The sequence below is a fragment of the Aotus nancymaae genome, unplaced genomic scaffold (assembly GCF_030222135.1).
Source record: "Aotus nancymaae isolate 86718 unplaced genomic scaffold, 86718_ANA_hifiasm-v0.15.2.pri h1tg000011l, whole genome shotgun sequence".
In the NCBI taxonomy this organism is placed as follows: domain Eukaryota; kingdom Metazoa; phylum Chordata; class Mammalia; order Primates; family Aotidae; genus Aotus; species Aotus nancymaae.
Window position 1 is genome coordinate 2634077 of NW_026988422.1, and position 17973 is coordinate 2652049.

General features: G+C 37.4%; 1 protein-coding gene across 9 annotated transcripts in view; it reads right to left on the minus strand.

The window, feature by feature from the left end:
• ABI3BP (ABI family member 3 binding protein) overlaps window positions 1–17973 on the minus strand; it is a 243215-nt gene that overhangs the window by 170596 nt on the left and 54646 nt on the right. For all 9 annotated transcript variants that reach the window (XM_064374567.1, XM_064374565.1, XM_064374564.1 and 6 more), the window contains exon 2: window positions 8944–9123. In XM_064374567.1, coding sequence (XP_064230637.1) covers window positions 8944–9123 — 180 coding nt within the window. The remainder of the gene's footprint in view (window positions 1–8943; window positions 9124–17973) is intronic.

Consider the following 17973-nt stretch of genomic DNA (forward strand, 5'->3'; position numbering starts at 1 on the left):
CTAGGGCGGAGTCAACTTTTTACCCCAGGTGAATAATCTTTTTTCTCCTGGATATTTTTACTATAGACAACTAGGCAAGTAGTGGTAGGCCTACTATAGACAAGTAGAAAAAATAGGACTTTTATTTTGGCAGGGAGTCTTCCCCAGCAAACTCTGGGTAGCCAGTTATTACAGCTGTGAATAATTGATTCTGATTGTGGAGCCCACCAGGGAAGGGGAGACTCAGCTCTGGCCCTCAGGAGCTTACCATTTTGCTGGTGAGACATGACACAGAAGAAACACACAAGAAAAACGATCAGGGAACAACACAGAACAGAATACAACCTAATCTTGGCCTTCACAGCATAGCCCTTGGTATGACACACGTGCATCAGAGAGCACGGAGTGTCCACGGAATATAAAATATGTAAAAGGAAATAATGTGTGGGTAATCAGGAAAGTTGATGTGATTATGTTCCTTGGTTTTGAAATGTAAAAAAAAAAAAAAAAAAAAGAAAGAAAAAAATTCTAAAGTTTAAATGCTACCTTCTCTATCTATTCCAGATAACTCTTGAATATGCTTTTACTGGCAGCTGGCTTTCCACTTAAGACCGCTTCTCCAAAGCAAGGCTTTTGCAATGAATCTGGGACCATATTATCTTTTTGGCCCATGACAAAAAGGGCCATTAGCCATTCGGAAACATTCTTTTAGATATAATCGAGAATGATATTCTAAAAGTTAGATTTGATCTCAGTACACTGTTTAATACATTTGAAGAAACTGTGCTTTAAATTAAAATACTGTGAATCTTTAAACTGTATTTCCAAGAAAGGATACACTTGGTGACAGTTTACCATTTGATGAAGTCAAGCAGACCATGAAAACGTTGTAGTTGAATCCAGTAGGAAAAATAGGACTTTGAAAAGATGTTTTCTTTACCAAAACATGATGAAATGGTCATCTTTTATCAAACAATGGCTTTCTGGTATAAAGTTATGGTGAATTGTTTAAGAGATGGCATACATTTATTAAGAAATTGATACCCATTAGACAAATTTATTTAAAAATCCCCTTTGAAGCTTAAGTTCTGCTAAATTTTGTCCCTTGGAGGAAAAAAAAAAAAAAAATCAAATAATTCTGGGATTCCTTTTTTTAAAAAAAGAAAAATAAAATTGGACTCATCTTGAAGATTTAAAGCCAAATACTTCCCAAGTGGTAAATCTATTTCCAAAGAAATAACTAAGAATTAGATGACATCTTGAAAATAGTTTTAAAAGAGAAAAATCTATCTTAAATGGTACCCACGGCTGTTTCAGACTTTCTGGGCCTCTGCCTTTCCTCTCTCCCATTTATTCATCCATCCATCCATCCACATTTATTATGTTTCTGAAATCAGTGACAACACTGAGGGTAAAGAGAAATCTAAGGCTCCTGGAATCCTTAGCTCCTGGGAGTTTTCTACTCGGGTGAAGTGTAGAGGCAGACGAGACACACAGAAATAAAAACAAATAGCAATTGATTAACCTTAAGAACGATAAAAGCAAACGCTAAGTCTCCAGGATATTCATGGAGAGGGACTGACATGTCTGCGCTGGCCAGAACTGGCCTTGTGGACGGCAGATAAAGTAGGACTTGATGGATGGACAGCACATAACAAGCAGAGATGGTGGTGGAGGAAGGGAAGGGGAGAACAAGTTTTGAGAACAAAATGAGTGCTTACCTATTTCAGCCTTAATGAGGTAGCCATAATACATCTCCCCACCCACTTTAGAACTGTTTACAGGACATTACAGGAGCAACACATCAGGATCAAGTTCCCCAAGTTCTGAGAGGCAGCAGAACACAGTGACTCAGAGCTCAGACTTCCTGGCTGCAAATCCGGTACCTGCCACATGCTAGCTGAGTAGCCTGAGGAAGTTTAAAACTCTTAGAGCTTCGTCCTCCTCCTGGGTAAAAGAGAGCTAATAATACTGCTTAACCCTGCGTAACATCTTGCATCTGTGTTTTGGGACTGTCTGATATCCACTCCTGGCAGCTGTCTTGTTCCCTGCCTTCGAAGCCTCTTCTCGTCTCTCTAAGGACTCTGCCAGGAAGAGAGGGCTCAGCTGGCTTCAATGGCTGGCACTACATCATTTCCTCCTATTGGTTTATCCTGCTTCTTTTTTTTTATCAGTTATTTTTTCAGCTTCTTTATATTCACAATATAGTTCCCTATAAAGTTCCCTCAGTTATTTTCAACCTCTACTTCTGTTTTTCTCCAATGAATGCGTAACCACTCGTCTTGTGACAGTTATCCTTCCATGTAATAAACAGTAGCAATTTCCAGTATTTTAGATTTCATCCCACTTTCATAAAAATAGAGCATTCTTAAACATTTTTATCATAGAGAAATAGAAGGGGACAACTGAAATGCCAAGGGTTGCCATGATAAAAGAGGAAAAATTGTGCATTTCCTCTTGCCATTTATGCAAATATAAAAATTAGGGTAAACACTGTAAATGGTACTAATAATCTATAGAGATAGAAATTGCATTAAAATTTATAAGCATACAACTTATACCGATTCATATCTGGATCAACAATTGTAAATATACTTTTAAATTCTTGAAACTGTTTCACTGTGAAACAAAGAGAGAAACTTCAAAATAGGAAACTGATGGTTGAATTTTAGCCCAATGCACTGAGATACAATTGCCATCAGTTAATAAAAGTGTCATGCACTTATTTTTTTTATCTATTTAGTAGGACAGGTCAAAATTCTCGCTATCTTCTTGCTAAAAATTGCTTAATTCAAATAAGAGATTGAAAAAGTAAGGTGTAGAGATGACAGACTTCTTCAGGTATACATTTTTGGGGCAGTCACCATATTTTCCTTTGGAGGCACCAGCTCAGGAATTATACGAGGCACCTGACAACTCTCTTCACCAAAGACGCAAAATCTGTGTTCTAGGAAAGAGAGCGCTTCTCTGGGAGACACCTGTGTGTGTGCACCAGCGCTAGTGTGTCATCTTAGATTTTGCTTATTTTGTTTTTTAATCTTGTTTTGAGGGTTCACCCTCTCAAAAAAACATACTTGGGTATGATAAATGAGTATGGCTACTTTTCAGTGACTAACAGCTCTGCTGAAACAATCTACCTCTACAATTTTACTGACGCTCTCTCTCCACCCCCAAATATAAAACAAAACCACAAAACTGCCACGTAGACCAAGCTTTTTCAACCTAGGCACTAACTTCTTAGAGCTGGCCAGAACCTTAGTGGAGAGTTGACGCAACTGAGTCAAACAAAACTCAAAAGTGTTAGGTAACTTATCCAAGGCCACCCCGCTCGTTATAACAGCAACGGACAAAATTTATAAAACATGCCTACTCCGTGCTAGAATCTATATTAGCTTTTTAATATGATTTATCCATAGTCTTTACAACGCTTCCGAAAGATTATTCTCTATTTTATAAATGAGAAAAATAAAACTCAGATAATTTAAACTACTTACCCACAACCGTTCCACAATGACTTGTGTCGAATTTGAACCCAGGTCTGTCTGACTCAAAAGTATCATATCATGCTACCTCTCAGGTGAAGGCTTATCTTTCCCAGAACATGGATTTTAGTATTCTTGTCCAGAGCTTAGTTCAGTTTAGAGCATCTCCAGCGCATCAGCACTGCAACCTTCTCCTCACTAGAACTAGCTTGCTTGAAGGAGTTATAGACAAGAGAGTGACTCAGAGGCCCGTGCGGAGCGTGAGAAATGCGCTCCTTTAAGGAAGTGAGTGTGAGGGTTAGCAGCTGTGAGAACATGAGAGTTAAAACACTTGTCTCCATTACTGGCCTCCGTTATACTCCTCTAACACCTGGTTGGAAGACAAAATTTTCAGTCAGAATTTGTCATGCTGAAATTATATTTTTAAACTTAAGCCTTTTCTGCAGTAAGGATATTAAAATAACTCTTCGACGTGCACCAGATAACTGATGGACTGTGGGTCTTCCTGTCCAGGTGCCGCTGATTAAAGCGTTTTCAGCTGTCAACAGAACATCATTAAGTATGAGTCTTTAAAGGTCAACGCTTTATTGGAGATGAGCAAAATTACTAGCAGCTGATCATAAAAGAACGCCGCAAACACTTAAAATGTTAACCAGGAGTGAGAACATTCGTGCTGTGGGTCAAAAATAAAAAAGATATGGGAACCGAGAGGATCTATTAAATGTGAATCATGTTTTAGCACAACATTGCAGGGCTCGGGAGGCCATTAATATTTATTAATAGCCGCCTGGGAAACTTTTATTTTTCCTACTGCCCCCTGCGATAGAGTACAATCTTAGATCAATTTTTATAGAAATTTCATATAAATATTAATTTCCAAAATGGCAAAAGGAGGATTTTGTTTACTTTTGCGTGGAAAACCCGTGATCTGAAAACATCTCTGTCAATACTTAATAAATAGAAAGATAATAGGTAGGTATTAAAGGAAATGTAAAAATGGTTATAAATGATTACTTAGAGGGAGTCCTAGTCCACAGGTCACTAAATGTTAGCTTGAATATTTCTGAATAATCAACATCTTCTCATTTCAATGGTAAAATGAAAAATGGTGGTAAACACATTATTAAATGTGTCAGATAAGATGATACTTAATATTTGTTTTGAAACTGAGGGTAACTTACCGTGTTTGGGTATAGTTCCATGCAACTGAAAAACATACCACTACCTTATTACAAAAGAAAGTAAGAGCAGGAGCTGAAAGTGATGCTGTTTTTTTTCCATAAAGAAATAAAAATTCTTTGCTTTTTATAGCACTTTGCACTCAGGGGACTTTAATTCATCACTTTATAGTTATAAATACACCAAACCGCCCACAGCCTGTCTGTGAAAAATACACCTGCTACAGATGAGCAGAGCTGAGATTTATCACACAGTAAACTGATATCAGAAAGGGAACAGAATAGAGGTGCAAATCTTAAACAAACAGCTTGTAGCAGAGAGAATAATGCCCCCAACAAAGCTTGCTTACCTCCTAATCCCCAGAACCTGTGAAGATGTGAGGTTGCATGACAAGGGAGAATTGAGGTTGCAGACAGAATTACTGTTGCTAATCAGCTGATTTTAAAATAGGCAAAGTATTTTGGATTATCCAGGTGAGCTTACTACAATCACAAGGGTCCATAAAAGTAGAGAGGAAAGCCGGAAAGGAGGCCAGGGTGATGTGATGTGAGGTGATGTGATGTGATGTGATTTGATTGATGTGATGTGATGTGATGTCATGTCATGTCATGTGGGAGAAGGGTGTGACCCACTGTTGTTGACTTTGAGGAATGCAGTAGCCTCTAAAAGCTGGAAAAGACAGAAAAGCAGATTCTCCCCCCAGAGCCTCCAGAAAGGAATGCAGCTCTGCCCACACCTTGATTTTAGCTCAGTGAGACCCATGTTGGATTTCTGACCTAGAACTAAATTTGTAATGTTTGAAGCCACTGAATTTGTATCAATTTGTTTTAGCAGCATCAGGAACTAATTTATGGCTGCTTAATCAATTAGGAGCAACTAATGCAAACACAGCCATGGAAGACTATAAATAACCAATTTAAACAACCAAAAACTAACATTTAACTTGGAACGAAAGTTCATTTTTGAAGTAAGAAAAGCAGAAGCACACACATTCCTTGGCTTAAAGAAAAATGGAAAAGGAAATACATACGAGGAATGCTTTTTCATTTCCACTAGGCTACTAGAAGAGAAAGGGGATTAATAAAAAGAACATATTGATCTACAATATGAGGTAAGAGTTTTAAAAATACTAATGGAACAGCCTTCTAGGAGTTCTGGAATCTTTGTCCCTAGGTTCTTTGAGATGCACAGTGACCTATTTTATCTGCCTTAAATTACTTAAATAGCTACTTGCCTGATGATAGGACTTAGATTAAACAATCTCTCATGTCCTCCTCCAGCCTAAATACTCTCTACAGACTGAAGTCTGTTCAATTCTGTGGCACAAATATTTAGTGCCAATTTACTCAATGTAAATTATCTTGATACGAATAACCAAAGAATAAGACATAAGCTTGACTTTAAGTTTTCAGCACTATAGTTAACCAAAGTAAATAACCAAGCATATTCAAGCTAGACCAAAGGAATCATAAGGCATAGATAGGTGATACATTGATAAAAACCCATTAGATATATAAAAATCAATGCATTCTTATTGTCCCTAAAAAAAAGAAAAACAACAAACACTGATCATCTTTGGAAATAAGCAGGACATCAGCTTTTAACAGTGAAAATTTATCCTGCCTTTCTTATTGAAAATAATGGCAAAAGCCACAAAAACTTTTGCACCAACCTAATAAAACCAATATATATGGGAAATAAAAGAGCAGATGACAGAAATTTCTTCTTCATCATTAGCTAAAATAGGCAGAAAGAATAACAGAATGAGAAAATTGCTATTTTATAACTCCTGAATAAAATAATAGATATGGGCAATGATCATCAAAAGATGCTAAAAGCTAAAAGCATTAGGTAAAAATTTGATGGAGAATTTTATTGTGAGAGACCAGGCTGAGACCACCTAAACACATCAGTCTTAGAATTACTAAATGGGACAGGCAGCCATTATGCACCTCTTTTTGTAAGTCATTAGGAAATACATCATGCCACCTATAAAGTACCACATTTCTCCCTTCCCCCAAATTCAAAGGTAATATGGCCTCTAGATCTCATTACATCTTCATAGGAACCACAGGGGATAGAGGAGCCAGTTCGAAAAATACAGAATGGAAGCAACCAGTTCCATATTCTGCCACATAGAATATGGACATTCTCTGTAATAAATGACCCAATTTTTCTAGGAATCAATGACGTTTAAAAAGAGAAGGTAAGAGGATTGCTACAGAATAAAAAACACTTAAAGGGCATAATCAAATGTGTCATATATGCCTGTTTGGATCTTGATTCACACAAACCAACTCTAAAAAGACATTTTAAGATCACTAGAGAGATTTACATAGGGACTAGGGTATAAAATGATATTATGGCATTATTGTTAGAATGTAATAAGGGCATAGTGTTATTAAAAATATTTCTTATCTGTTAGAGATGCATACTGAAACATTGTTAGATAAAGAAATCTGATACCTGGTTATGCATTAAATAGTGGCTATGCAGCGAATATAGTATGTATGAAAAAATACACAGAACGAGCTTAGCAAAACAGTGCTACATATTCGAGGTGCATGCTGAGATATGAGGCTTCATTTTAATACTTTCCTTAGTTGTCTGAAATTTCCCATAATAAAAAAGCTTTAAAGAATGAACACAATAATACATAAATAAAAGTGTCCCTAGTCCATTTAATCGACTTTCATCATTGAAACAGTGAAAGGTTAAAATATTTGTGCAACAAACTTTCTGTAGTTTTCTGAACATTTTTTTTAATCAGTGATAATTTGACTATTACTTTAAGACTGAACACTTTTCACCTCATGGAAAAAGAGCTTACAACTACTAAATTTTCAATTTATATAACTAAAAAACTATCATAAATTAAATATTACTCCTAATGCTCAATGATAAAAAAGGGGTAACACAGCATCTGTTTCTATTTGTGTGGGGCAAACACACAGCGTCCAGTCACTTTTTATAGTGAAGAGTGAATAGAGTGGAGACTTCTTTGTGGTTTTCGTGGTCAAGATTAGTGTTATTACATTTGTGAGAAATGCTTGATTCTCAGGTTTTTGTTAACAAACTAGTAGGTTTGCTTTAAAGTGATTGTCTTATGTAAAATCTAGTCTAGACGCTTAATTAGCAATATTATTCTGTTGCCTGATTTTGAAGTCCAACCGAGTCTTCTCTATGAGAAACAAGAGGCTACAGGACAAAAAGATTCATCTTCAACATTCCCTCCAGATTATCAGAGCTGATATAAAGTACTTGAATTTATAGGGTAACGCTTCTGAAACTCACAGGAAAGCTGCTAAGCAATAATCTTAGACATGAAACAAAATATAAACCTCATATTAGACTATTCAGAAAGCCTTTAAAAGTATTAACAACAATAGAGGATCCTTTTCAAAATTATCTATTTATTTATTTATTTTTGAGACAGCGTCTCACTCCATTGCCCAAGCTGGAGTGCGGTGCTCCTATCACGGCTCACTGCAGCCTCAACCTCCATGGGCTCTAGAGATCCTCCCACTTTAGCCTCACAGGTAGCTGGGACTACGAGGCGTGAACCACCATGCCTAGCTTTGCATTTTTTGTAGAGAGGGGATTTCGTCATGTTGCCCAGGCTGGTCTAGAATTCCTCGGCTTGAGTGATCCACCCACCTCAGCCTCCCAAAGTACTGTGATTACAGATGTGAGCCACTGTGCCCAGCTTTAAAAAAAAAAAAAAATTCTTAAATGGTTTTATTTGCAAATAATTTTTCTGGAGAAGACTCAAAAGTGACCCACATCCTCAATTTACATTTTAACATGATTTAAAACATTTTTGAAGAAATATAAAATTGTATAATACATACAAAAACTTTAATCTTTTTCTTTGAGATACTCTAAGTTTTTGACAATATAACACATTTCCTTTTTTAAAAATGTAGCTTTTCATGAAAAGACACTCAAAACACTGGAGATGTAATCTATCAAAAGATAGTAAGATACAGCAGGAAGGAAAACTAGTCCACGTAAAATATGTTACAGAGATTTAATCCCAGACATTTCAGCTATTTTTTTCCTTATGAATTTTTAAGTTACATGACCAGGGACAGTGAAGATGACTATTTCTGGATGAAATAATTTTTTAATGTAAAGAATTATGCTGTGAGTTGCAACACTTACGAAGATGACTTGTAATGCTGCCATTTGATTAAGCTAAGGACGTAGAAGAAATAGTTCTGGACATGAAGATTTGTACGTCACGTTCCACCCACCACCTCTTCCCTCCTTTCCCTCCCAGCCCGATACCCAAACACCTTACCAACTATGGCCTCTGTGAATTTCCCCTCAGCGGGAAGGGGGAAGTACTGGTTTGGTGATACGTTGCTGCCGTACCCCAGGAGAAGACCTTCAAGCTTTACATTTGGACTTGGACGCAGGAACTTCAAGAAGATGGAGTCACTTGTGGTATTGATGTGGACCTTCAGGCTTGGCCTTTTACCTAGCGATGGGAATGAAAACATCGATGGCTGTTACTTTCCCTTTTTATCATCCTACCCAAATTCCCAGCGAGTGTGGGAGGCTAGAGCATTGTTCTTGGAAACCATGTTGTCTAGTTTGCTACTCAGTATCACAGCACACACACCCAAATGCCTTAAATGAAGCTTAACAACATAGAGCAGCCTAGAATAAAAAGTGTATCTTACAGTTCAGTACTTAGTAGTTTATCATTGGGCAGGTAGATGGGATTTGGACTATTTTGGCTATTCAAAGTTGGTCAGAACCTTTGCTTTATATACGCTGTCTGGGTCTGATGAAAGAACCTGAATTTTCTCTTTGGTAAAATTGAATTACTACAGCGCAAAAGCACCCAGTCTCCTCCGTGAGGATTTCCAGTGCCACACCCACAGGTCTTAGTCATAGACAGAGTTGGGAAGGGAGAGAAGAAAAAAAGGTTTTGTCTTAGGGGTAACTGAGATAGTAGAATAGGGAATGCTGGAAGGCAGAGAAGGGTTGAGGAGGAAAATGATTAGTTCCACTGGGAGTAAATCTGGAAGTACATGGAGATGTCCAGTAGTGAGTGGGATTTCTAAGTGTGATACTCAGGATGGGGGTGCAGACCCATCTGGGTGTCATTAACTTATAAGTGATCATTATATAAACTTTCCCAGAGAGACTGTCAAGGTTGAGAAAAGAGACCTTAATCAAATTCTCAAGACTTTTTTTTTAAGTGCTAAGGCAACAGAGGCAAATAATCACACTAACCAAAGGTCTTGACCCAGTGGTGAGGAAACACTGTCTTTCGCCTTTGGAGCCAGAAGGAACCGGGTTCAAACCCCACGTCTGTGACTCTGACAACCCACTGAAGATATTCCTGCCTTATCTTCCCTGTTTCTAAGTGATATACAACATTTACCTTCTCGCTGAGTTATTTACAAAGGTTAGCGTATTAGTCGTTGTTACACTGCTATAAAGAAATGTCTGAAACTGGGTAATTTATAAAGAAAAGAGGTTTAATTGGCTGAAGGTTTCTAAGCTTGTACAGGAAGCGTGGCAAGGGAGGCCGCAGCAAACTTTCATGGCAGAAGGCAAAAGGAAAGCAGGCACGTCTTACGTGGCCAGAGCAGGAGGACGGGAGAGAAGGGGAAGGTGCTACATACTTTTAAAGAACCAGGTCCTGTGATAACTCTATCACAAGGCAGCACTAGGGAGAGGGCGCTAAACCATTAGAAACCACTCTTGTGATCCAATCACTCCCACCAGGCTGACCTCCAACACTGGCGATTACAATTCAGCATGAGATTTGAGTGGGTACATAGAGCCCAACCGTAACAGTCAGTTAATGTAAATGGCACTACCTTAAAGCTGGCACATAGTAATTGCTCAACAAGTGATTAGTAATACAGGTCCACGATCCTTTGCCCATGATTCAGAAATCAAAAAACTTTGTAGTTTTTTTTTTCCTTTTTTTTTTCCTTTTTTTTTTGTAAATTTGTCTCAAACTCATCTGGCTACACATCCCAGTCAGAACCATCCTGAGGCTATTCAATCTTTCTTTCATCCACTAGGGTGACTATTCATGTGTTTCTTTGGAGAAATGTGTTCAGTTAAATGGTGTTGATCAAGACCCCGTTAAAGAAGTTGCGTAATATGTAGTCTTGGCATCCTAGCTCTTTTCTAACCCTCCTCTCCAAATTTCTGAATTCCAAAACATGTCTGGCCCCAGGGGTTTTAGATAAAGGATTGTGAACCTGAATTATGTTATTTCTTTATTCCTCAAAGATTTAATATTTAAAAAATATTTTGACTATTGGAAAGACTGCATTTACCAACTAAATAATTCACATTCTGTTTCTCATTAATCAAAGACTTAAATTGTACAAATACAAAGACTTACATTGTACAGAATACATCACTTTTGTACAGCATGTGCTCCCCAACATCATCACACTGAATTTATTCTACACCAGCCAAAATCAGCCTGCACAGCCTCAATATAACCACAGAAAATGATTCAATTAGGCCTTTGGAAAAAGAAAAATACCCTTTCTTGGATACCAGGTTGTGGGGATTATTCATACCTCAACGGCTAGGATTATAGCTTCCATGTATGTGCAGAGTACTTTTTACTTTCCAAGAACTTGATGAAATTTTTATAAACTTCTTGAACCTCAGACTGCTATTGTTACACTGTAGCAAAATTAATACCCAGAGATACTGAGCGGCCTATCCGAAATCTGAAAAGGGACCTTACAAATCATCTAGTACGATTCCTCCAAATGAGGAAATTGAGGCACCCAGCATATTAAAAGTAGGGTCAAAACTAGATCTTGGGTTATCACTGGGCCGCACTGCGCTGCTCTCCTCATTGAGAACTTAGTAATTGTCCAAAAGGGTAAGGAGTGGCCACACCACAGATCATGATGCTCAAGTTGGTGCCAACTGCTAGTGTTTTGTGTGAACTTTGCCAGGTTTTGATAAGATGATTTATACTTCAAATAAAACACAGATTTTGTCAAAGCCAATTTTTTCCCTTGTTAATAATTTGCCTAGATTAACTCTAGAGTTACTCCATCCTGCTCAATAAAATGGAACCAATGTAAATCAAACACATATTCTGCTACCCTAGAAGGCTATCAAGTCTCACAACGAATCCAAGCACAGCCAGCTTATTTCCAACACTTAGTTGGGAAGGAGCGTTTAACAAATCTCAGTGCACTTAGGTTGCATTCATATTTGGCAGGAGCCAAGAGTCACAGGATCATCATCACGTTAGACCTCTGCTCATGGATTTTGGTCTGACGAACCACATGATTTCTCCCCTGGGAAAGTGGAAAGGATGGCTACATCAAATGAGAACAAGGAAGGCTGTCCCGTTTTTCCAAACAAAGTGGAAGTAATCCACCTCCTGTGCACAGGATTTTTCTTGACTCCAGTCTCTCTCCCTTTTGCTAACAATGTATATCCACAAATACATCAACATCATGTAACTATTCTAATGAATTGGCATTTAGCTATTCTACTTTTTCTAAAATTCCAATTCGTACTACTCTCTTGAGCTAAACTTAAAATGCTCTGAAAAAGAAAAATACACACAGACAAATCTCATCTCAGTATAGCATCACAAACTTAAGTTTAAGTCCATTACCCGGGTTCTCTTTTTAGAGCTAGTAACTCAAATGTCTTCATTATCTTACCACACATTACTTCTTCTCTTATTACTTTCCAACACTGCTCATTTGTTTTTGACTTTTATAATCCTCTCACTTTCTGCAATGCCTATGAGGCTCTGGCCCTACACCTTTGCTCAGGTCGTCCACCCAGCGTGGATTCCCTCTGTCTTTGCTTTGCCTTCTCTACACGCCTTGACTCACTCACTTATTACCAAATTGACCCTTTCGGTGTAGCAAAAAGGTTAAGCAAGTTGTTTTTTTTCCCTTCAGTATAAGTAAGTTCAAATGTTTCTTTGAATGAATGTTTAGATGAGTATTAAATGACATTTACACTCTTGGACAATTTCTCCAATAATTTGGGTTATGTCTATGTATATTCTACACTAACGTTTAATCTTTGATAATACATTTGTTTTCAGTGTGAGTAATTCTGGTTTAATAGTTTGGAATACCAGACATATAATGACAGCTATCTTTCAACAGTTAGTATAAAGACCTCTGGTGGTGCTGTAAGGTAGAGATGGTAGACAATAATTCCACATGATACAAGCTTAACTAGTATAACATCTATAAGTAAAATGGTATATATATCACCAGAAGAGCTCAGGAATACAGAGAAATAAGACGAATAGAAGAACATTTTATTGCACCTTCTATGAGGAACAAAGCATATGTCAACAGGAGTGAGAAAAAATAAAAAAAGAATGTGAACATTTTGAGAAAGTAACACCAGTAGGCCTTAGACAAAAATAGCAAAGTAGAATCTTGTATCTACAGTGGTGGTTTCTAATCCTCTGTTTGCAACACCTTAGAGCATCTGTTAATATTTCAAAGAGTGTTATGAAATTCTTTATAAAAAAGTCTTTCTCTGTAATCCCAGCACTTTGGGAGGCCGAGGCGGGTGGATCACGAGGTCAAGAGATCGAGACCATCCTGGTCAACATGGTGAAACCCCGTCTCTACTAATACAAAAAATTAGCTGGGCACGGTGGCGTGTGCCTGTAATCCCAGCTACTCAGGAGGCTGAGGCAGGAGAATTGCCTGAACCCAGGAGGCGGAGATTGCGGTGAGCCGAGATCGCGCCATTGCGCTCCAGCCTGGGTATCAAGAGCGAAACTCCGTCTCAAAAAAAAAAAAAAAAAAAAAAAAAAAAAAAAAAGTCTTTCTCAGAAATGACAAAGGTGACATAACCACCGGCCCCAAAGAAATACAAAAAACCCTAAGGGACTATTACAAATACCTCTATGCACACAAACCTAGAAGAAACGGATAAATTCCTGGAACCATACAACCTCCCAAGATCGAACCAGGGAGAAATCGAAATCCAGAATAGATTAATGAGTTCCAAAATGGAATCAGTATCAAAAAGCCTACCAACCTGAAAAGGCTCTGAGCCAGAGAAATTCACAGCCAAATTCAACCTGTAAAGAAGAGCTGGTACCAATCCTACTGAAATTATTTCCAAAAAAATTGAGGAGGAGGGTCTCCTCCGTAACTCATTCTATGAGGCTAGCATCATTCTAAACCTGGGAGAGACAAAAGGAAAAATGAAAACTTCAGGTCAACATCCCTGATGAACATAGATGCAAAAATCCTCAACAAAATACTAGCAAATCAATACAGCTGCACATCAGAAAGCTAATTTGCCATGATCAAGTAGGCTTTATTTCTGAGATGTAAGGTTGGCTTAACATATGCAAATTAATAAATGTGATCCATCACCTAAACAGAACTAAAAACCAAAACGGCACGATCATCTCAATAGATGCAGAAAAGGCTTTTGATATAAAATTCAACATCCCTCTATGTCAAAAATCCTCAGCAAACTAGGCATTCAAGAAACATAGCTCAAAATAATAAGAGCCATCTATGACAAACCCACAGCCAACATCATGCTGAACATTCAAAAGCTAGAGGCATTTTCTCTGAGATCTGGCACAAGACAGGGATGCGTACTCTCACCATTCCTACTCAACATAGTACTGGAAGTCTTAGCCAGAGCAATCTGGAAAGAGAAAGAAATAAAAGACATACAAATAGGAAGAGAGGAAATCAAACTATTTCTCTGCAGATGATATAATTCTGTACCTAGAAAATCCTGTAGTCTCTGCCCAAAGGGTCCTAGAAATGATAAATAACTTCAGTAAACTTTCAGGATACAAAATCAATGTAAAAAAATTAGTAGCAATTTTATACATCAGTAATGTCCAAATGAAAGGCCAATTCAAGAATACAGTCCCACCCACAATAGCCACAAAAAGAATAAACTACCTAGGAATACAGCTAACCACAGAGGTAAAAGCTCTCTACAACAAGAATTACAAAACACTGCTGAAAGAAATCAGAAATGACACAAACAAATGGAAAACATTTCATGCTCATGGATAGGAAGAATCAATATTGGTAAAATGGCCATACTGCCCACAGCAATTTATAGATTTGATGTTCTTCCTGTCAAACTACCAATGATATTTTTTTCACAGAACTAGAAAAAACTATTCTAAAATTTATATGGAACCAAAAAAGAGCCCAAGTAGCCAAAGCAACTCTAAACAAAAAGAACAAAGGCTAAAAAGGCATCAAACTACCTGCCTTCAAACTATACTACAGGACCACAGTCACCAAAACAGCATGGTACTTGTAAAAAACAGACACATAGGCCAATGTAGTGGGTTAGAGAGCCCAGAAATAAGGCCACATACCTACAACTATCTGATTTTCAATAAAGCCAACAAAAACAAGCAACAGGGAAATGACTCCCTATTTAGTAAATGGTGCTGGGGTAACAGGTAGCCATATGCAGAAGACTGAAACTGGATCGCTTCCTTTCACCATAAGTATTTTTTCACCATAATAAATTTTCACCGTAATAAAAATTAACTCAACATGGATTAAGGACAAATGTAAAACTTAAAACTATAAAACCTCCAGAAGAAAATCTAGGACATATCACTCTGGACATAGGCCTTGGCAAAGATTTCATGACAAAGTGTCCCAAAGGAAAACAAAAATGGAGAAGTGGGACCTAATGAAACTAAAGAGCTTCTGTACAGCAAATGAAACTATGAAAAAAGTAAACTGACAGCCTGTAGAAAGGGAGAAAGTATTTGCAAACTACTCATCTGACAAAGGTCTAATATCCAGAATCTATAAGGATCTTGAACAAATCAACAAGCAGAAAAACAAAGAACCCCATTTTAAAAAATGGGCAAAGAACAGGAACAGACACCTCTCAAAAGAAGACATTCATGTGGCCAACAAGCATATGTAAAAGTTCCCAACGTCACTAATCATTACATAAATGCACATCAAAACCACTCTGAGACATCATCTCACACCATCAGAATGGCTATTATTAAAAAGTCGGAAGATAACAGATGCTGGTGAGGTTGTGGAGAAAAGGGTATGTTTACACACTGCTAGTGGGAATGTAAATTAGTTCAGCCATTGTGGAAAGCAGTTTGGAGATTTTTCAAAGAATTTTAAACAGAACTGTCATTCAACCCAGCAATCCCGTTACTGGGTATACACCCAAAAGAATATAAATCATTCTACCAAAAAGACACATAGCACTAACAGGGAGCTATTAGGGAACATAGCCCTCATACATGGTACTTAGTGAGACAAGCTAAACTGTTGTGGACATCCAGTTGCTGACATGAGGGAAAGGAATCATCACTATAATCCATTTAGTAGAAGAAATTCTTTCATATCTAATATTTCATAAGGTTATCTTACATTCTCCAAAATATTTCAGAATGTGGTTTAAATTGTTGATAACAAGTTGGTCAAGATGACAAAATTACTTCAAGAGAAAAGCTGCAAAATATGAAAGCACTCTCCTAAAAGTAAATAATACTTATTAGTGTAACATCAATTACCATCAGCTTTTATGTTTTCAATGTGGCAGACCCTAACAAAGAAATCAGGATTATTTTAAATAGCATGTCTGGACTTAAAACAGATCAGGTATGGTATTAGATGCTAAGTCAAAGAATACCTATACTACTGATATCAATAAAATAATAACATTGTTTTAGGATTAAACATATAACCCTATTCTTATCCATAGTGTGTTCTTCTTTTATTGCACAATTTTCACTTACAGTACCAACTTCTATACTTACTCAGCTACTTATTTCATTATACAAAATCAAATCCTCTAAGATATCAAAATAATAAAGCCAATTCCTATGAGTTGAAATATGGCATACGAAGCACAGATTTTAAAAACTGATAAATTGGACTAGGTCATACTTTTAAAGTTTTGAATTTTAAAAGAACTGACAAGGAAAAGAAAGGGCAAGTACCCATTGGAAGAAAATATTTGCAATACATATATATATTGAAGAATTTGTATTTATACACAGAAAATAATTCTATTCTATAAGAAGAAAAAAAAACTAGAAGGACACATGCACACGAATGTTCACTGCAGCACAGTTTACAATAGCAAAGACCTGGAACCAACCCAAATGCCCATCGATGATAGACTGGACAGGGAAAATGTGGTACATATACACCATGGAATATTATGCAGCCATCAAAAACAATGAGTTTGCGTCCTTTGTAGGGACATGGATGAACCTGGAAACCATCATTCTCAGCAAACTGACACAAGAACACAAAGTCAAACACCACATGTTCTCACTCATAGGTGGGTGTTGATCAATGAGAACACATGGACACAGGGAGGGGAGCACTACACACTGGGGTCTGTTGGGGGGAACTAGGGGAGGGACAGCGTGGGGTGGGGAGTTGGGGAGAGATAGCATGGGGAGAAATGCCACAAATAGGTGAAGGGGAGGAAGGCAGCAAATCACACTGCTACGTGTGCACCTATGCAACAATCTTGCATGTTCTTCACATGTACCCCAAAACCTAAAATGCAATAAAAAAAATTAATTAAAAAAAAAAAGAAAGAAAAACACGAAAAAAGTGGCAAAATATTTAAATAGATTCCTCGTGAAAGGAGATGTAGGATAGCTAAGAAGAACATAAAGGGATACTCAACATCTGGATGTGGCAGATGCTGTCTGTACGGGGTCAGACAGTAAACATTTTAAGCTTGTCAGGACAGATGTTCTGTACCACAACCATTCAACCCCGCCATTGCAGCACATAAGCAGCTATAGACTCATACAAACAAATGGACATGACTAAGTTCTAATAGTGTGATATTTATAAAAATCAGCGGCGGGCTGGATTTGGCCTGCAGGTCATAGTTTACCAACTTTTGGTTAATATCATGAGTCATTAGGGAAAGGCAAATTAAAACCACAGTGAAATATTACACGTAAGAATGGCTGAAATTAAAAAGACTGTCAATCCCAAGCGTCAGGCGAAATGTAGTACATCTGGAAGTCTCATGCATTTTGAGTGTAAATTCTAAATGATATAAGCACTTGGGAAAACTGCTTGCCAGTTAGCTAATAACCTATCCATTTCATTCCTAGGTATTTACTCAGGAGAAATAAAGACACAAGTCTGTGCAAAACCTTGTATGAGAATATTTAAAGCAGTGGCAAACTAGAAATAAACAAATGTCCATCAACAGTTGAACAGATAAATATTTATAGCTCATCCATATAATGAGATATAGCTCAGCAATAAAACAGAACAAATTACCTACATACACAACATAGTTGAACCTCTTGTCTGGCATGCCATTACGCTAC